At 40.5% G+C, this 21361-nt stretch overlaps 1 protein-coding gene across 4 annotated transcripts; it reads right to left on the bottom strand.

Moving 5' to 3' along the window:
* Positions 1–177: 177 nt before the first annotated feature.
* vaspb (vasodilator stimulated phosphoprotein b) lies at positions 178–20775 on the bottom strand. Of its 4 annotated transcripts, none has more exons than XM_085917318.1 (14): positions 20299–20775; positions 9024–9195; positions 7183–7363; positions 6845–6911; positions 5016–5113; positions 4351–4598; positions 4014–4132; positions 3846–3897; positions 3363–3390; positions 3231–3276; positions 2961–3017; positions 2364–2433; positions 2116–2173; positions 178–1521 (listed from the first exon to the last, which is right to left on the bottom strand). In XM_085917318.1, exons 2-14 carry the CDS (start codon positions 9159–9161, stop codon positions 1487–1489), a joined length of 1197 nt encoding a protein of 398 aa, XP_085773444.1. In that variant the 5' UTR covers positions 9162–9195; positions 20299–20775; the 3' UTR covers positions 178–1486. The 4 variants fall into 4 exon arrangements, with proteins under 4 accessions (XP_085773444.1, XP_085773443.1, XP_085773441.1 ...); XM_085917317.1 differs by having other exon boundaries at positions 3372–3390; positions 20303–20775; XM_085917315.1 differs by having other exon boundaries at positions 4014–4129; positions 20303–20775.
* Between the last annotated feature and the right edge of the window lie 586 nt (positions 20776–21361).

Here is a 21361-nt window from a genome sequence, read left to right as displayed (position 1 = left end):
CATCTCTTCTGATGATGGCGCCACAGAAAGCGGTAGTTAAAATGAAACGTGATGGGTAGTCATAATATGTGCAACACAATTACACATCTACTGTATTACATCGTCTGAGTATGATTTTGCCAAATCGATGCAGATGTAAATGCACCTAATAAAAAAAACACAACTCGGACAAAGAAATGCATTTCAAGAAGCAGTTGTATTCGACTATAAAGGCATTTCTAATCCAGTGTCTCTAAGCTGTTTGCTTTATATTTCAGTGTAAAAAGCCTAGATTTCATTAGAAAAAGAAGCCGTGAACCCAAAATAACATCTCATAAGAAAACAATAATCAAAAGGAAAAAACAAAATCCCCATTCACCAGTCATTTTAATTAAAATAGAAAAAAAAACTGTTCATTTGCTGACACTTTCCCTCAAAACAAATATATTTATTCATATATATATATATTTATATCCATTCTCAAGGCAGTTGGTCATGGCCAAACTAATTGACCTATTCATGGCCATGTTTTTCACAACAACAAAAAAAGTAGAAAATATAGCTAAGAATGAAAAAAAATAACTCGCAAGTAGTACAGTTTAGGACCACTGCACTGGCTAACAACAAATTTCATTTAGACTGTGAGGGGGGGGGGGTAAAGGTTTGTCAAGGCAGTGTGGCACATGCTCACACTTGACTCTGGAACAAGTGCAATGCAAAGAGAATACATTTCTCAAAATATCATAAAACAACAACACACTCTCGTTCACAGCATTTCAGTTGTCCATCGGCATCCGTTTGCTCGTCGTTTCTATCCTGCAGCAGTGAAGGCTTTGTGCTGTGCCGGGAGATGTAAATCCTTATGGCAGAAAAAAGACCGCAGAAGTCAGGGAGTTCGCTTCTCTGCTCTCTCCCTAATTATTGATTTTCTGTCTTCCAATTTCCATGAAGAGAATACAAACTACCAGCGGACATCTGATGTATTTATGGCTGTTTTTGAGGCGTTGCTGAGAAGAAAGCGTAGTAGCCAAATGCCAACATTCCACCATCTTGCTGTTTACAGTAAAAAATGTGGCAAATACCTTCTATCCCTGAATACTGCTTGATCAGTGACTCTGTCAGAAGACGCAACTAGCAGAAAGACTCCTGATATGAAGATGAACAATAACGACAAGTCAGTACTGTGGCCGCAGCTGTGAACTCAACTCATCCTTGTTGAGGACACCTTGGAATAGGACAAATGAATGAGGGAGAAACAGCATCACCACACAAGTGAGTGATATTTAAACAAGTTGGATGGTGGCCTGAGCAGGTTCCCTGGGTTACCATTTACATGAAGAGTATCTAGGCATGGTGACACAAAAGCAATGCTTGTGGGAGACAGAAAAAAAAAAAAGAAAAAAGAAAATGAGAAATCCCTGGGCTACATTAGAGGATGCAGTGGTGGAAAGGTCCCAGCGAGCCTCCATCCATCACATCCCTCTGCTACACCAGACGTGCACCAAAACTATGTGCTTCTCTTTTGGAGCTCCTGAATAAAGGCTGTGAGGTAGAAGAGTGAGAAACAATAAAGGTCAACAGTCTGGCAATGCGTTCCTTCTGTGGCCTTAGCACTAATAGAAGCCACCATGCCACGAGGAGGTAATTGCTTCCTATGCTGCCCACTTTAACGCTGTACTTCAAATAGACACCAACATCTAACTTGATGGTTATAATTAATTGCCTTTGCAGAAGCGCCACCGATAAAGGCAACATTGAGTTTGGCGAGAAAGTGTGGACAGTTAAACAATGTCGAAATAAAAAGAATTAGCATGCTGATTTTTCCTGAAAACAATAAAGCGTGCAGTTGTAGTTGCATTACAAAAAGTTTGAGGATCAATTATTTCAAAAGAGTATTTACCCCCCCCCCCCCAAATTGATATACATACTGATTAAATCAACTCATCGCCAAGCCCTATACTGAATATGACAATTATAAATGATCATATGGTAATAAATGTATTTTGTGGAAAGAGTTAAGACAAATCTAATATATTATTCAAATGCATTGAGCCGCTCTATCACTAAGACATATTCCGGCTCAGCGCAAACGCTATTTATACTAGTTTCGGACCACATTCAGGGCCATATTCTTACCTCTGATGATTTCTTCCTTTACTTTATGAAGTTCTTTTCGCACCTCCTCAAGTATTTCCTGCAGAAAAATCACCACGAGTCAAACAAAACTTCGTATGAGGGCATTAATACAACATACAACAAAAGCTGTTGAGCGAGGGAGGGAGAGAGAGAGAAAGAGACAGACAGAGAGAGAGAGAGAGAGAGAGAGAGAGCACGAGTGAGGAAGAGAAAGAGAAAACAATCAAGTTAACCTCTGATCAAGTTACCTGTTTCATCTTTTCTAAATCCGAGTCTTCGAATCCACTTGTGTCATTACTGTTGTTTGCTGGCTTCGCCCTGCACAACAGATACAGTTTTAGTTTTAATGTGTGTTTATTAAAGTAAAGATGCACAAAAAGGAGTATTTGAGGTTTAACTTCCATGGTGCTGCAAAAAAATAATGCCATAAAAATATGAACTGTACACACGGGTGTCAGTCAAGATTAAAAAAAATTTCTATACTTTTGCATTCGTAAAACTTGTAGACAATTGAGAATCGTTTGAACCACAGCATCACCAATCCAAATTGAGATTCCAGTACATGTACTCATGGTTAAAACAATTCACAGCCACCTATGCAACCGTCAAAGTGGCTGGCAGTAGTTTGACCAAAAGGGGGCAGCGCTGCCCAAAGAGCTCAAACATCCTATGGAAATACAATAAATCATGTCATTGAACTTCTGTCTCTCAAGATAAAAATCGGAACAAACACAAAGTGCATTCTTATGTGCGGCTGCAAGCAGTGTTGCCCACTAAGCAAAAAAACAAAAACAAAAAGCAAGGGGAGTGAAGCTGACAGTGGATGGGATAGTATGCATGTATACCTGTAACTTTGGGACAATGAGGAGGTGGAGTCCATGCTCTTGGGAATGGAGTTATTCCTGTTAGTGAAACATACACACACTCTCCTCTTAGAATGGAGATGGTTGACATTCGCTTACTACACCACACTTGGACAATGGTGCAAAAAAACATGCGGGTATTTGTGAAGTTGCATGCATACTGATGGAGGACGACACTTAGGGTGAGCTCAAACACATTGCTTCAGGGGAAACTGATGATGACATCCTAATAAAACAGGAATCATTAATCACCTGGTCATAGTGGACGACGATTTCTCCCAGGCTTTTCTCGTGATCTCTGACAAAAATGAAGTGTGAAAATATAAACTTTGTATTTTTTTGCAACCGAGTTGAAACAGCATGTTACAAATCTTTGTTTCTCACCACTCTGACCTTGAGGCTCTGAATCCTCCTGTATGGAGAAATTAAAGACCTGCTTTAGCGTGAGTCATGCTGCAGCAGATATTTGGGCCCATGGTGGCTACGTTTATATGGACAGATTTTCTTCAATCGGATCAGACCTTGGATAAAAATTATGATTGGTTTTCATGGACACACAAAAAAAAAACAGTCATCCAAATAGGTCTTGCGTGTTCGTACATCAGACCTTTCAGACTTCCGTGTCAACAAAACGTCACTCTATCCACGCATACCAGAAATGCGTATACAGAATGTGCAGTAAAGATGGCTTGATCCGATATTTCAGAATAAGTGTTTTCATGCGCGCTGATCGGATTGTGTTCATAAAGCAGCAGAACTTTAATCCGAAATAAGTGTCCATGGAAACATAGCCAGTGTCAAAACGTATGAGGGCCATTTTTTTTGATTCGTTGGCTTGGTTTAATCAGCAAATAAGCATCTACGTACATTGTCCTGTGTCTTCAGAGGTACTTTCTCTCCAGTGTCAGCCGCTTTTCTCCTAATAGAACAAGGAATTTAGTTTTAAGGTCAAAACTTCAAGTTAAGTAAAAACTAACAGGCATCCATTATTTACACGACATGGAAATATGACATTTCTTTTGCCATTGCCTCTACCTTCGGGCCAAGATGGCACTCATCTCACCCATCAGGTCACCACCTCCTCCAATAGAGGAGTTGCTGCTGCGGCTGGCATCCGCTCTGCCCACTGGAGCAGTAACAGATCCCTCTTCCTGCTGAGGATAAAAAATGCTAAAGAGTATGTGGAGGCAACGGTGTCACGCTATCAGGATCAAAGTGTGCAGATGCAGAGCCATTTACGTCTATGCCACAGCAGTTGAAAAGTTATCCAACATCTCTTTTTATATCCAAGGTAACCAAATTACATGAGGACACGTTTCAGCCACACCAAGAATGTTAATGAAGCTACTAATAGCCCTTGCTTTACACTCACTTTTGATACTTTGCGAAGTTTCGCTCCTGCCAGGGCCGCGGCCAAGCCCCCGCCTCCACCACCTCCACCGATAACTCCATTAGATGGCAGAGGCGGGGGAGGTGGGGGTCCTCCAGATGGGGCTCCAGATGGTGGGGGTCCTGGAGGTGGCGGAGCGCCAATGGCTGGAGGAGGCCCAGGCGGTGGCGGAGGCGCTGGTGGAGGAGCAAGGCCCCCGGGGGCCATAGGCGGAGCAGGAGGAATAGATGCTAAAAAAAATAAAAAATAAATAAAAAAAACACAATATGCTGATCTTGGTACATCTTCCAGTTGCCACGGCAACAAAAATGTTTTGTTTTTTTAATTATCAGTAACTCCTACTAGTTTTCTGACATTTTATGAGCCAAAGCAATCAATCCGAAATAATTAATGATAATTCAACAGTTTTCTCCATTATCAATTTGAAACAATGTGGACATTAAATGTTTTTTTAATCCAATTCATTGACAATTACAGATAATCAATGGATTAATCAATTATAAAAATAATTGTTGACTGCAGCCCAAATTGCTTGCACACTCCACTGTACACCCAAATATGCACCCAATAAAGATCATGTCACAGAAAATAAATAAAAACATGTATCCGACTGGTGTGATTCTGGTAACCAGTACATTTTTACTGACCTGCTGAAGCTTGTCTTTCTCTCTCCAATCTCTCTCGCTCCTGACGCTCTCTTTCCTGTCGTTCCCGCTCCTGCTGTTCCAACCTCTGCTGCTCCAATCTGCAAACACAGTCGTTGTTAGTGCGATGTATTTTGGCTAATAATTGTTATGTTAATGACAAATTTAAAAATAGTTGATCAGTAGAATATTTTTTGTTCCTATGACTGACGTCTAAACTGTCCGAGGGTCCTCTTTATTGATCCTTTGTGTCTACTTCAGGTTTGCATTAAGGACAGCTCAAATGAAAACTCATCCAATATAATTTTTGGGTAAATACTAGTACTGGTTAACAGTACTGTGACTAATACAGTGTTTAAATCCGTTTACACTCTGAACACCCCCCCCCCCCCCGAACAGTCTTAAATCTTCACACAACGCGTGCACACCGAGTTGCTATTTAGTCTGTGCAACAATAAATGATTTGTTTCAATTTGGAAATTATGATTCAGTGTTTTTACAGCCATTTCACATCACTATTTGAATCACCACTGATTTGTGCACAGCTCTACTTATCAGTAATCATAGTCGTATTGCAACTAGTCGTTAACTATTGCAAGTAGTTAAGTATCAAGTGGTTATAGTATATGTCAAGTGAGACAATGCTGATATCACCATGCATCGAGTTTGCTGGTGGGATGATGTGCTGCTAAGACGCCAAATCTTCTGTTATGGCTCGAATGCAGCAATTTTGTGATATCTCTGGGTGAAAGAGGCTTAAATTTGAATGTGATCCAAATAAATCCAAACAGACGGACAACTATTAATCCTTGGATCCCCCCCCAATGGGATAAAATAAACTTTAAGCTAACTTATCAGCTATTGTCCAACAAATTGGACGATGTACGCTATATCCAATGTACTAAAAGCAGGAATAACAGGGATGATGTTCATTAATATGAAGTACGTAATAAAGTACACATCCCAATTTGTGTTGCTACTAAGAAGTCCACAGATGGACACTGTGGCCTAATTCGAGCTGCTTCAGTTCTCGTCAAATAAGTCCCCGCCACATCTGGCATTCTGCAGCTGTATGCAGCACAGCTCACATACAATACAAACAACTTGGTGGTATACAATTATGACACATTTGCCTCATCGACCGACTAAGGACAGTGAAGGTGGGTTGATCACAACCACATCACTTAACCCCCGTTTTGACACTTGTAGTGAAAAATGATTCTGCCGATGAGTTTGGCACTCGTTTCGACTCAAAGCAAGGGTGTAAATAACATTGACCTCCATGTAAATCTGCGGTGGATTTTGAAGGTTTTAATAGCAGTGCTTTATTGCTTAAGCCACAGCATGGCAGCGAGCAGCAGGACAAACACTGGTTTGACAGGCAGTCTCGCAGGCCAATCACAGAAGCTTTTAGTCGAAATGAGATTAAAGGTTAATGCCATGTTCGTGCCGGCGAGCATAATGGCCTCCATTGGAGAAGCAGATAAATGGATGAAGAGAAGGTGGGAAATGTGAGATGTGTCAGTCTTGCTCTCTATTTAACATTAACCTACAGGGGCCGAGTTTAGCAGTGTCAGGCTAATGCCAGCAAATCCTGTGCATATGCTTGTGTGCAAAACTGCAAAGTTTCAGTTAGAATTTACAATTGATTGTTAAATAACATATATTAGATAGCACCCCCCCCCCCCCCCCCCTTCCTCCAAAACATGGCCGTTTCCAAGACGTATTAGTTGGACATATTGCTTATCAACACTGAATTGAGCCAAGAGCACAGGTACACAAACATTTTTAGTGGCTTACATGTGTGGACATTTCAAGTCGAGACCTATTACCTCCTTTGTTGCTCAATCTCTTCAGGGGATGGACCATTCGACATCGGCCGGGGAAGGGTTGCGTAGCCTGCCAAAATACAATGCACTAAAGTTAAGATACCCCCGCCACTAAATTTCGCTTTAATACTCTCCTGATTGCATTGTATACACATTTTGGATGGCAGTCAAGGCACAATTGATCTGTTCAGTCTTAAACGATACAGTCTAGCTTAGAAATGAATTCTATTCCACAACACTGCGCTAACTACAAGCCAATATGTGAGAAGTTAACGTGAAGCTTGGAGAAACATATTTTGAGGCTGCTTGGAGAAACATTTTGAGGTTGCGAAAACCAGCACCTGCATCTGCCATGGAATTGAGCACCTCCAGAGCATGTGTCATGCCATTGGCAAAAAGAGCAGCGTCCTCTTTGCTGCCAAAGTTGAGCCCCCACACTTGCCGGGCATCCCGCCACTGATGGAAGTTAGGTGTGGCTTGGTTGTATTTCAACCCTTTCACGATAGGACAGTTCATAACCACCTGTACAAAGAGAGAGAGAGAGGAAAAAAAACAAAAACAAAGATCAATTTGAAAACCCTTCACTTTATCCTGTAACCAAATAGACAAAAGGAAGGGGTTGTAGTTTCTGGAAGATTCCTCAGTTGCTGATTACTAAACTCAGTCATGGTTTATGCATCCTGGTTATTCGTTCAATCCAGTAGGTGGCGTCAGGCTAATGAATGAGAAGGGAAACAATGTTGTGGTTTTGAGTGTTGCCTGAATGTGCTGACATGCCATTTCATTATTTGTTTAACCGCCTCTGAATTCCACAGAGTGCAGACAAAGAGGAGAGGGTGAGATAGTAAAACGCATTGGGAGGGAAAGAATAGGGAAAAATGAATTTTTACATACAGTAGTTGCCCTTTAGTGATATTATTCTCCACCATTGGACACCCAAAGGGTCCAGAATGTGCAAAAAGCCCCCCTCCAAAAGAAAACGGTCACAGGAAATGCCCAAACAGGCCAAATATCTCACAGGAAACATCATCCACTTTAAGACTCTGTCTCTGGGGAGCACTTTAGCGTGGTGAATGTTTAAACTGAGACGCTGAGGCAGCAGGCAGAATGAGAGTGTGGTCAAGAATAGATCCCTCCAAACTCACTTAACCCTTATTACAGAAACTTGATGGCCACCCTTTATCTAATGTTATCTCATGAGTCATGATCTTGTAATAACAAACAGTTCATACTGGAATTGGATGAAACTGATATATCCTGAAATACAATACTTCCATTTTAGGAGAGACATGGAAAAGGCTGAGTAGTTTTTCATCGTAAGAAATGCCTTCAAAACAGCACTGGATTAGCTTTTATTTCAAGGGGAATGTGAAGTGGATTGCATCTGTCACATATTGTATTTCCGGTTCTATGGCCACAATTTCCCATTGTGCCATTACTGATGCTCCGTGAGATGGTGTCATAGAACCCAAAAATTGAAAACAAGAACAGTTGATTAAGTTCATCCTTGAAATGCTCACTGATCTTTCATTTCACAAGATGGACGGAAGCACTGCGTGATGACATTGATTTAAAAACGTATAAAGCAGACGCATTGCTGCAGTTTTGTTCTAACTACAAAATTGTTTTAGGGGGTTTGTTCCAAATGTATAATAAGTAAAATCTCACATTGCATCGTGGCAAACGGTAGAATCTGGGTCAGTTATTGCACTCCGCGGTGTTGCAAAATGGTGATAAATAGTCCTCCAAGACTGGATGGGTTAGCTTGCATGTTCCTTCTTGGGAGCTAGTTGCCGAGGCCATAGATATACAACAGCTAGTGTTTGTGTTTGGCTCCGTTCATTATAACTCATTAACGTTGAATTCTTTAGCAATTTTGCAAGTTTTCGCCTCAACCCCAATTTCTACAAGCTGGTCTACAACTGTCGGAGAACTGGCGCAAACAAAACGGCAGTTACATTGACGTCACATTATCTCATACGAGTCCGTAAATTATAAAATCAATTATTAATATGCCATGCTCAAAGGAGTGAACGAACTATGACTGATTCATACACGGTATTAGTTCAAACGTCCTGAATGAACAAAATGTTGGCAATGCAGTTAAGTAAATACATTTCCCAGACATGCGCAATAATTTAGAATGAGTTAAAACACACAGCCCCCGAGTGATTCATTTCACCTGCTGGTCCGTCTGCATCTTGCGTCCCACTATTCGGAAGGCATTGGTGGAAGGGTTGTGATAGATCTGGACTCTGCTGAAGGCCTGAGGTCCAGTACCGGCTGGCAGCCACTTCTTATTGCTGTCATCGTAGATCATCACAGTGGCCCGGGCCTGGCAGATACTTGACTCACTACAATGAAAGGCAGAAAGAAGACAGCGTGAGTTTGGATGTAAGCACTAACAACATATATTCATCAGAGAGCACCAATCTCTGCTCTGCCCTGCCCTGACCGGGCAATGTTACCACCATGCAAATACAGTTTGCTCAAATGGTGGAATCTTGGATGCTTCACATCTCTGTCTGGTAATGGACTTCAATAGTTGTATTTAAATTATATTGTACATGGCCACTTTATGGTATTTTCTAACCACTTCCTTCTTCCACTGACTTCTCATTTCTCAGACATAATTGTACCCATAACCTGTCTAGATCAAACATTCTCATCTGACCAACAATTCTATTATTACATGCAAGTAAAAGAATTGCGTAATCGATAAGACACGGCAACATTGCTAGGACATGACACAAATGCATAATCACCATTTTTTTAATATTATTCTTATTGTAAGAGGGTAGAGAATTTTTATTCAAAACAAAATGGGAGTCCAAACCATAATGGAAGTTGACAAAGACAGGAAATTGTGCAGAGCTCTGCAATCTCCCACATTTCTAAATCAACCTCTGCAGAAAGAAACATGATTCGACATTTGTGAATAAAATTTGAAATGTATTTAAAGTCACCTGCACGAATCCAAAAGTCAGCACTTGTGTGCATCCGTGCATATATAGACCACATGAAGGAAAACCACAGGGGGAAAAGGGATGAGTACCCTCCTCTTGTCTTTATTTTACACACCGTACAAACCACCCCTTAGCCCCCACAGTGCCTTAATCCATCTCTTCCTCCATATGTCTCATCCATGAAACAATCTGCAACTTCCCTTCCTATGACACAGCACCTAGACCACAACCCACTTCCTGCTGCAAACCCCTCCTTATAAGGACAGCTTTGGCCCAATCAATCAATAGTCACTCCCACATAAGTTTGTTGTGACGGCTACAAATGGAGGGTTCATTGTCCTGACTGTTAGCAGTCTGGAAAACACTGAAAAGTAAGAATAATATTACACTTGTTTTTTGAAGCATGTCAATGCACTAAAAAAGAAAAGGGTTCACCATAAACAGAATGAAAATATTTGTCACAAGCTCATGATTAAGGTACAACCCGTGGGAAAACAAGTTTGAATAAATAAATAAAAAACTAACACATTCTTAATGTCGAACGTGGCAATTCAGTGAACACATGGTTCCATCAGGTTCAAAATTAATTATGGCTGGAGGATTAAACATCAAAAAATAGTCCTGGGATTCCTGATCGGATGAGCCTCGAGCACACTGTTGATGTGCGGTCTAGAGAACGAGCTTATGGGAACTGGGAGGGGACGGACACTTTGGACTGGGAAATGGATGCATTTTTAATGGCAAAGAAAGGGCTGGCTCGGGGTGAGACCGAGAGTGCGCACCTGCATTATTGATACAACTATAGACAGAGACTCTAAAAGCCGACGAGGTGGACAAAGCCATGTACACATTCCTCACCTGTCAATGCTCCGGTGTGCGCTGTAGTGAAGCACACAGCCGACAGAAAAACCACAGACTGAATCGGACTTTTTAGTGATCGGCTACTCCATGGTTACATGACCAGTGCCAAGTTCCGAATCATGTTATATTCAACTGAATAGCAATAAACGTAATGTGCGAGGCAAAACCAGTCAAACAAGGCTCTCCATAAAATCGTCTTCCTTTCAGCAGGCTAAGTGATGTGAATGAGTACTTTGGGAAGTAACGGCACCCTGCTGGAATAAATACAATATGCAAAAGTATACTGTAAAGTTTTCCAAATGCTTGCTTTTAAATAGAAATGCCAATTTCAAATATGTATGTATGGGGGCTCCAAAAAATGCAGTCATCTCGTAAACAAAGAGCCCGTTTAATCTATTTCCACTTGATTGATTAGGTATAAAGGGCCTCTCAGCTCTGCTCATAAACACACAATAGAATACGGAGGAAAAAAAAAACGATCTGAGGCTCCTACGTCGGTTGAGGGGTTAACAGGAAACCACAGTGCAAGGCCAGGGTACAGACCCTTGGTTGGAAATGTCTGTATATGGGAGTAGAAGACTCTCGCAGCTCTTTGCCACAGTGCCGGCAAACTCGGTCGAGCCCTGTCGCTCTGTCTCCTCCCACTCCCTCTCTCCAAATCAAACAATTTAACAAAATGTGCCTCTTGGTGCTACATGTGGAGCTATCTTATGCAACATGGCAGCGCACAATTTAGATCAGCCAAATAGACCTGACTCACTGTACAATAATGAGGTTAGTGCCCACAATTTTGTCAGTAATGATCTCAAGCCTCGGGATTACTATTTTAGATAAAAGACAACATACATGAAATACATTTAAGATGAGGTAGACACTAAAACAGAGTAATACCAATTGCATTTTATGCATTTCAGGATTGCTGTGCCTTTATGGGGATTCCTATTCCCTGGGATCATAAAACCATTAAACGAAAAGTCTTCTTGCCCTCACATGAAGAGCCTAGTATTATTTTTTAATGTTGTACAGGCTTCAGGGAGTTATTCATATTCCAGGGAATAGAAATACATCTATGAAGAATACCCATGCAGAGAAAGACCTGTGGGGTATGAAAACTGAACATTTGGCTTCATCTTTAATGTAGGAGGGGGCAACAGTTTGTCCTTGGGTCTGACAAAAGCAACACACTCCATTTCAGTGTGGGTGATGGAAGAAAAAAGTGGATCCAGATCCCAGATTACACGTTGTGGAGTGGTGATGTAACATTTCACATCTTGTAACCTTTTGTTGAAAGGTGGAAATTTTTATCCCCCCCCCTCCACAAAAAAAAGAGTAATTAGCTGATCTCTTAACTTCAACTTTAACCCCCTCCCCTCTTTTTTTTTTTTTTATTATGATAACACTCATCTCCTGTCCTTGCTGGTTTCTCTCCACCTACACAATTCCAGCCAGATTTCTTTGAACTGTCTGTACACTGTAGACAGAAATACACTGGTCTTTCGTGAGTGTACATTACAGCCATTAGCTGTGATTTCTCATGCTCCCTTTTCTCAATAAGTGTGTTGCATGCTTAGCCACTCCGCATCCAGCATTAGTGATAGCAATACTTGTTCGAGCTATATTTGCCACCACGGTTAGTTTCCCAAAGGAGAAAATCTGCATTGCGTGCTTTTCCCTATATACATGGTACAGAGCTTTCCTCCCTCTAGTTTGTGGACACTATTAGCTGCAAACACAAAGACAAAGGGAGATGAGTTACTGTGTAACAAAAACTTAAAAATTTCCCATAATCACCCACACCTAATTAGTACTTGATTTTTTATTAGATTGTTTTCCGTATATATAGTTACTGTGTAACTTAAACTTAAAAATTTCCCATAATCACCCACACCTAATTAGTACTTGATTTTTTATTAGATTGTTTTCCGTATATATGTTTTTCAGAAAGAAAGTTTCAGGTCACGCGACACCTCTTGGGAAATTCTAATTGCAGACAGGTTTCACTGCATACAGAAGTGAGAAGAGGAAGTGTATACTTCAAAGAGGAAACATGAGAAAAAAGAACATGTGCACCTCAGTGCACCTTCCTTACTGTTAACTGTTGACCACGGTGAAAGCTGCACTGCACTGGATGCAGTATCCAGAATTATTGAGATACTTTCGTAGCCCAGGAGGCTTCAGAAGAAAATGAAAGGGGTAATGACTCCGAGACAAATTCACACCAGGTTGCAGGCTAAATGCACAGAAACAAGGGCCTTTGCGTCCCAAACTATTCTTAGTTCCTCTCACTATATTTGTGTGAATGGAATCGTATTGTCAGCTTAAACGACTCCACTACAAAAACCCTCAGCATTTTTTGCACGCTGACTCATACTCTTACTGGCATTGTTTATGGAGCACTGAGGTAAATCTGAATAGCTCTTGCCAAACATGAGTCTTCTATGTCCACTTCAAACATAAACTTTAATTCCCCCTGCTTCCGAGGCACTGGTGTGTGCATGTAAAACCTGCAAACTCAATGCCCATATTTGGAACCAACTCACCTCTTTTCCTCTTTATGTGAGCTCAATTCCTTTTACAGGTCGGGGCATAATCTTCTGTAGTCTGGCCCAAGGAAGGAGGTTAACCCGACTGAAGAACAAGCCACTTCAATTCTTGTTTTGTAACATATTTCCAATGTTTCAGCCTTTTTAGTACCAAAAAGCAATTTGTACAATAGCATAAGAAAAAAACCCCATCAAAAACTGGACCAGAGACGTTTTAACACAATAGCACTTCCAATTCGAGTCCTCTAACTTTACAGATTTCGTGTTTCCTCTGCCAGTAGCGTGTCACAGTCACGACGCGTGACATGAAAAATGCTGACAGTCATAATAAAAGGTAATAACAGTGAACTAGTGGCACCAGCTGTTCTTTGCTGAGGTGGAAGGAGGAGGATTCTGCTGGCGGTATGGTGCAGCATCTATTTCAAGCCCTTGAAGCCACCGAGCGGTGAACATTTGCGAGTGTTTACGAAGGTATGGAATATTGTGTTCTTGTCAAGGTTCGTTCTTGGTCTCAAAATGTTGCCAGACATTCGCCTGTAATCCGCTTGTCAAATGGAAATTTTTAAACAAAATGTCCTTGCGACAAGAAAAAAAAAAAAAAAACTGCTGGCAAATATCTTGAATGTTTTACCAATGTTTGTGACCTTGAACAAACCCTGACATAGATCAAAGTCAAAGTCAAATGCGTATTTTGCTATCTTTGCCAATGGTTCAGGGCGATTTCAATAATATCGTTCAATATAATTGCTTACCATACATCATTTTATACATACACCCCCACAACCAAGACGGTGCATGACTACCAAGTAAAATACACGCCTTATCATAATTGTCAAAGAATTCCTTAAATACGTAAAAAAATAATAATAATTACAAGACTAATCCACATGAATGAAGCTGAAAAAAAAAAAAAAATACCGTACAGCCATGTGCTTGGACTGCTAACGCTCGACTGAAGAAATTACGTAAATATCCACTCATGACTAAGTGTTGACCATTTAGCAGATGAGTAGTGACCCAACTGACCCCTTGTCTGAATGAATGAGTAGTGTACCATTCAAGCAAACCCAAAGGGGAACTGAATCTCAGTAGGATCATAAAGGGAAATATTTAGTACCTTATTTAGCACCCATTTGGGTAACAAGAGTCTCTCTACATTAAGATCACAAGATACATGGGGAGTGGGGGAAATGAATGGAAGGAAGTCATTTTAAATCCTACCAAATCTGTTCATGTTTGGTCAAATTCAACATTCTTTACCTTTTATCTATGATCTATTAACATGGGAGACACATTAAAGCAGCTTCCATTATGTCCAGTTTTGCAGTGCACGTCATTAGCAATGCATCTCCCCACCTTGAGATATTTGATGGATTGCACTGCGTTGTTAGATGCAGGCACTCTATCATCTCAGATGACTCTTTGCTACATTTGGTTACAAAGACGACACTCCGCTTTTACAAGCTAGTCTGCCTTGGACACTCCACTGCGGAACCATTAGTCATCGCAGCCAATGTCTTGGGTTACTTTATACGGAATTATCTCCTGTGAGAAAGCTATCAAAAGAAAAAGTTCAATAGTATCAGACACAACAAACAAAACGGCCAAGAGCCGCTATTAAAGAAGGAAAACAGCAGCCACCACCAAGGAAACGGGACAATAGAAGGTTTTGTATGTTGCTGCAGAGTCTAATCCAAAAGGCAGGTCAGTGTAATGGTCTACTTATGAGTGGGAGGACCTAAAGTGGTACATGTTTCAGAGAAGGGGGGCTGCAGAGTTAGAATGTTGAAGCAAATTCAGAATGCGACAAAAGATTTGCACCTTAGTTTGTAACACCTAACGTGCATGCAATAAAACCATCACAGGCAGGATTTCCCGTGATTACTTTATTACCTAGAACAATTGTTGCTCATCCATTGTGCCAATTTTGCTCAACAGCAAAGTTTTTAGTTCCCCAAATGTGATTATTTGAAGTATTTTCTTTTTTTTAATGAAATGTATGTTTTGCATTGAACTTGAGGCTGGCAATCATTTCATATCATTTATAAAAGCAAACTAATTGGGTAGATCAGATCAGATTTCAAAAGAAAACTCTGGCTGAGCAAGAGCGTTACAAGTCGAGACATGAAGGAATCCACAAAACCTACTGTTAAGGACGTTACGCAACCCCCATGGTGTGAACACACCACTATTTGCAAAAAAACAACCAGTTACATCTTGCAAGGGTTTATATGGGCAAGTACAATGTTGCTAAATACTGTAAATTAAAGCTTCCAGCTTTTGGGAGATTTAGAGCAAGGAGGCTATGATCGAGGCAGGAAAAAAAACAACAACATTGAAAGAGCAGGAATGCAAAACAATAAACCAATTTAAAAACAGTACTGACAGCTAGAGAAGGCCATTTTGCTGCTTATAAAGATGATCAATAAGGCAGTGAGTTAAGAAGTGGGGGGGGGGGGCGCCTATTGCGTCTGGCTTTTATGCAGCATAGAGAACTCAGTGGCTTAAAAAGGTACATTACGTGTGTGCAAGCCTGAACGATAGTTTAGGACACAACCAGCATTTTAATAGTTGTTTTTCTATTTTTTATTTATATCCAGTTGATGAATCATATGTGGGCTGGCATCACCCCTCTATATTTATGACTGACACGTAAAGCATTTCAACGTACTTCCCGTGATATTAGTCACAATGTCAATGGTGGTATAAACAGAAAAACAGGCAGGGACCAAGAGGAGAGGACACATCTGTAGGATTCTCTATTGGTTCTTGCCAACATACCAAGCGATGCAATTTTAAATATAGCAAAGAGCTGACATGCAGAGACAATGAGTGGAAATGGCGAGAATTGTATCATGAAAGGTGATTCTAAATATGCTTCTCAACTCATTTAAGAGCAACTGATGCACTTCTGACAAGCTAGCTCCAGCTGAGGGTCAACATTGACATTCCACAAGGACAAATGACAAAGAACACGGCACTGCATTCCAGTCATCACTTCAACAAGGTAGTATCAACAAGAGAAGGACTGGTCAGAGCGCCACACGTCCGGCTTTTATCCAGAGGCTGGTGTGAGTCTGAGGTAGCCTTAAATGATCACTGTCGCCTTGTACTGTGATCAGACGTTTATTTTTTACCAACCATTTCTTATGTCAACTTTTCACAAACTGGAGGTGAGTCTCTTGAGTCTACAGTGCTTGATACAGCGCTTGCGGTTGAGTCAATTGTTAACTTAACAATCCTTGTGCGTGACCGTATACATGAAGAGCCATTTGGTGATAGTTAGTGATTAGTTTAAGCACCTAAGTTTGGCCCTGCAGTGTAGCTGTAGCTGCTCGCCCCTCCCCTTCTCCCAACAGTCGCCATGGCTACAAGGAATGCACATTGCCCTGTTTGCATTCTAAAGTTTAAACGCAAGCGTTCAATTGTTTCTCGTGTCCTCAATACTAGTTATCAGGCAAGAATATAGTACACCCTGGATTGGTTCATGTGTGTTGTTTGAAGCTTTAAAAGTGATTCGAACACCCATGCTAATTTTGATCACCATTAGCATATCTGGCTTTTTTTACAGCATACAGGTAGCAGATGTTCGTTGTTTAATCCTTTGTTGTAAAGTTCTGTAATAAACTCCAGCTGATAGTGACAGACAATTTGACGCAAGAACATTTGTCTCTTCTTTGTAGAGTGTTCGGCCACAGTACGCACACTCTTCATCTTAACAAGACAAACAATGTTTGAAAGTGAGGTACGATTTTACTGCGCAACCCTATGACACCCTTGAATGTAGACAAGACCATGACTTCATTTGCCTCCTCCTACCTTGCAGTAACACTAAAGCTGACCTGTGATGACTACCGCAAGCAATATGACTAACAGTGATGACTATCTCAAACTAAATACAGTCTGGCGCAGCTCTACTTTTCAATAACAGCGATGACTATTTCAAAGTCAATAGAAAACGCAGACATCACTGTGCAATCACATCCTGCTCTCAGCACTTATATGTTGTTAGTTACCTGAAAGTTGTCAGTCACTTAAATGTTGTACAGAGGCTGAGATCAACCGGAGCCAAATTCCCTGTTTGGCATGCACAAATGTGGTCAATAAAGCTGATTCTGATTCTAAATAGTCTGGCACAGCTCTATGTTTCAACCTTGACGACAAAAAAACAAAAACAAAAAAACAATATAGGGCAAAGCACAGAACGAACACATATTTAACTCTTAATGAGAAAAAATACAACTGAGTTAAAAATTGGTTGTTTAACCAGGCATATATAACTATTATTACTCTCCGGTGTCATTCAGTGCCAACACTAATGTACGTTTAATGCTTATCACTTCATGCTTGTTAAATTGAATTAATAATAAACAATAGCACCAAGCAAATCAAAAGGAAACATAGTAGAATTGTGTTGTGACTCACTCCATTGCTGGACTTCTGTGATAACGCTACGTCCACAATGGCCGCATGTTGTACAAGCGCCAGATGACCTATACTTGATGAAAATCTGTGTATTTAACTCGCAATCCATAGAATTGCTTGAATGTTTCAATCGTGGAAAATACGATTTCACCAAAATATTACTGTCATGTCTTAAAATTGTGTAAACTGGGTTATGACCACACTATGGTGTGTCGTGTGAATTTGCTTTTTTGCTGACTGGAACCGGTTTTCTTATCTGTATTTACCGTCATGAGCACTAATTTTATTGTACCGCCGCGTCACTATGCTGTATGTGCGTTTCTGACATACTTTTGCACCGCAGGATGGCTTCTATATTAGTTAATATTTAATAACCAGTCCTGGTCAAACACTTCTACTAACGAACAATGACAATGAAGTAGACAGGGATTTAAGGAGGTTTGAATACGTCATGGTTGGCTTACCGGAGCATTTCACAAAGAAACAATTGTTGCATTTTTGTATCTGTTCAGAGAGAAGAGTGACAACATATCAAGGTCAAGCCGGGTCTCTGAGTGAAGCTGCCTTGTTGATGGCAGAGGCTTTGGAGAAACAGATAAGGCAGGAGGAGGAACACTTGATCAGCCCAAGAGTAGGGATAGGGAGGACCATTTCATTTCTATTTTTCACTACTGACAATTAGACCACAGCAGTATTGTTGAACCACTCATAAAATCATAATTTGGTTGAAATAAAGCACGATTATTTGAAACACGTTACAGGTGTTAGGTTGGTATGGGAGAGAGAATGGTCACCATCATACAGAACAGAAAAATATTAATTGGAAATATGACTAGTAACTAAAGATATTACAAAGTTGATTTATGAAGAGAATCAAGTCAGTCATTTACGTTTTATAAAAACAAGGTTGCCATTTAATCATTAAGAGTTTAAATGTACGACTTCATGAAGATGAGAACTGTTCACAGGGTGATGTTGAGAAAGTTCAACTTTAGTATAAATTATGCAGAACAATGATAAACACTTTAAAGGGATTGTTACCCTGCTTTTATTGAATTAGTTTGATCACCTAACCAGAAACGTAAATATTGCACAATATTATATGTGACAGGTCTCACGAGACAACAGCTGCTCTGTTGCATTTAGATCAAAAACATTTTCTCATCATAACAACGCTTCATTCTCTTAGTGTTACTCTGAATTATTCACAATTGAATTAAACATTCGATTTTTATCTGGATCTGTCCTAATTGCTTTCTTCCTCTCAGCAACATTGCTATTATCTGTGCATCTGTGTTCTTGGGCAGGGCTTTAAAGCAACAGGCCACAGACAAAGTTTACTGCAGTGTTACACTCGATTTAACCTTGCAATACTCGTCGTCACACTGGATAAGTAAAAGTACAGTCCATTTTTGGTAATTATTTAAAAGCATATGTTTGTCAACTACTTGTTTTTGGGAAGAAAAAAAAAAACAAGAAATAACACAAAGAATCAGTCTGCTTTTATGAAGGACTACGAAACTGTAGATTTACTGTTGAGAGGTGGAAATTCCACAGAATTGAACAATTTTAAATTCATTATTTTCTCCAAAGGCTATTATTAGTCATTTGATAATTTATTATTTGTCAATTAACCAATTAACCATCAAACAGTGCTGTCTTTTCCCAAGTTTGACCTGATGCCGTTTTCCACAAAGGTTAAGGAAAGGTTAGAATATTTGACTTTTCGTAAAGGCCCATTGTTACGGAAAAGGCTGGTGCAAGAGATAAAAGTGAGATTTTAATTAAAGAAAAAAAAAAAAAACACCACACACACACACAGGTTATAAAACCTGCACTGCACTGTTCCAGATAGTGTCCCACAATGACAATCTCAACAGTCAAGTTTGCAAATTCTAAAAGATTTTTGAGTTGCCCCTTCAAAATGAAGAAGAAAAAAAAAAAAAAATCTGTGCCGGGCGCTTTAAATGAGGAGTGGTGGTGGTTTCCGAGCATGTCATTTCAAACCGCACAGGCTGTGACAGGATGTGGAATTTGAAGACACTAGCTTCTTTCCACTGAGCAATTTCATCCCTGCTGCAAAACCCAGAGGGAGCTAAATAGTACAAGACACATAAATTTAATGTGTGCCTACGAAATGCACGCCATGATCTAAGCAGCATGCTATGCATTTAGGACAATTGATTATCCTGCACTTGCGGCTTAAGTCTTAAGGCAACACTCTGAATACTATCGGACGATATAAATGTATCAAACTTTTAAATGAGACAAAAAAATTGTCAAATGAATACCCAATTCACTTGACCTGTTCAACTACTTGAGAGTAGCTCAGAAAGATTGAACAGGTAGCACCAGGCTGTCATTACGCTCACATACTTCCTGATTCACACAACATCGAATATTCACTCTCAAAGCTGCCACACAACTTTCATCTTAAACACACAATTTTTTGCTTCAACATATTTTAAAATCTCGAAAATTTGAGACAGGGTTTTGGCTTTTTTTTAACGGCACGGAAAGTAGCACAAGCGTGTTCCAAACAACCAAACGGAGCGATTGCAACGGTTTTCTGTCCCCAGCGCCTTTGTTGAACTCTAATGGCCCAAACACAAGTGTAGCCTGGAAACACAATAAAGATGAAGGAGATTCGAGTCGCTCTTACCCACCTCATTGTTCGGCCGGGGTGAAGCTCCTCTCCTCGCGGGCAACTTGGACTCACTTGAGCTCTGAAGATGTCGGATTAAAGTCAAACTAGCTGAATCAACACTAAAACATACGTCGGAGGGGGTGGTAAAGTCACATCTACACCCGCAAACGGGGTAGCAACTCTCGGGATAATCGAAGTACACCTCGACGATTTCCTGGTTGTGTGGAACTGGGAGGAGGGGGGGGGGGTGGATACAGTAGCGCAGCGGGCTTGTCAAGTCCAATCACTATCTCACGCTAGTTTCGACGAGCTAAAAGTGGGAAAACCCGGAAAGTAGCGACGATACTATAAAAGCCAAAAGCTCCCCCATATGCTAAGCGTCGCGGCATCAAAAACCCGTTTCTGGACTTGAGCCCAAGTCAGACTTTTTTTTTTTTCCGCGGTCGGTAGGTCTGAAACCCATTGGAGTGTGGGCCCAGCCCGCCAGCTTCAAAGAGGTCTATGAGGTCTCGTGGTGCGTTCATGACGCCTCGGGGAAAAACACGGCGGGGAGGAAAAACACACCAGACACGTTCTTCTTGATCGTACGCGACGTTGTCGTTTGGAACGACAATGACTCGAGAGCAAAAAGGGTGCAACAAACCTATGACGCAATCCAATTCAAGACTGTGATTTTAAACAAGCACTCTCAGGGTAGAGATATAGTAATGATTGCATAAAATCATCCCAATAGATGCAGTATTACACGTAAAACGGAGCTTCTTTGCTAAGGCTGGGATTTAGATACAAATGTGATTGATGTCCTTGTTTTAAGATTAAGCAGATGAACTTAAGTGTGCAGTGGACACATATGATTACAGTCCTGCCCTACTTTTCATTTTGTAAAGAACTGGATGGTTGACTTGGTCAAAGTAAGATGCATCAAAATAAGTTTCTCTTCAATGCAATTGATGTCACTAGTGAAATGTCTTTCAAAAAAGAAAGTGATCAAAAAAGTATCAGCTATCCACTCTTTGGCTGGTTAACATCATACATTAGTTACAGTAATCTGTTTACGTAACTCCCTAACAAGGCCATG

Source organism: Syngnathus leptorhynchus, chromosome 7 (assembly GCF_054491065.1).
Source record: "Syngnathus leptorhynchus isolate UIUO chromosome 7, UIUO_Slep, whole genome shotgun sequence".
Lineage (NCBI taxonomy): Eukaryota > Metazoa > Chordata > Actinopteri > Syngnathiformes > Syngnathidae > Syngnathus > Syngnathus leptorhynchus.
Note: the sequence above shows the minus strand (reverse complement) of the source record. Positions and strands in the feature narration are given on the sequence as shown.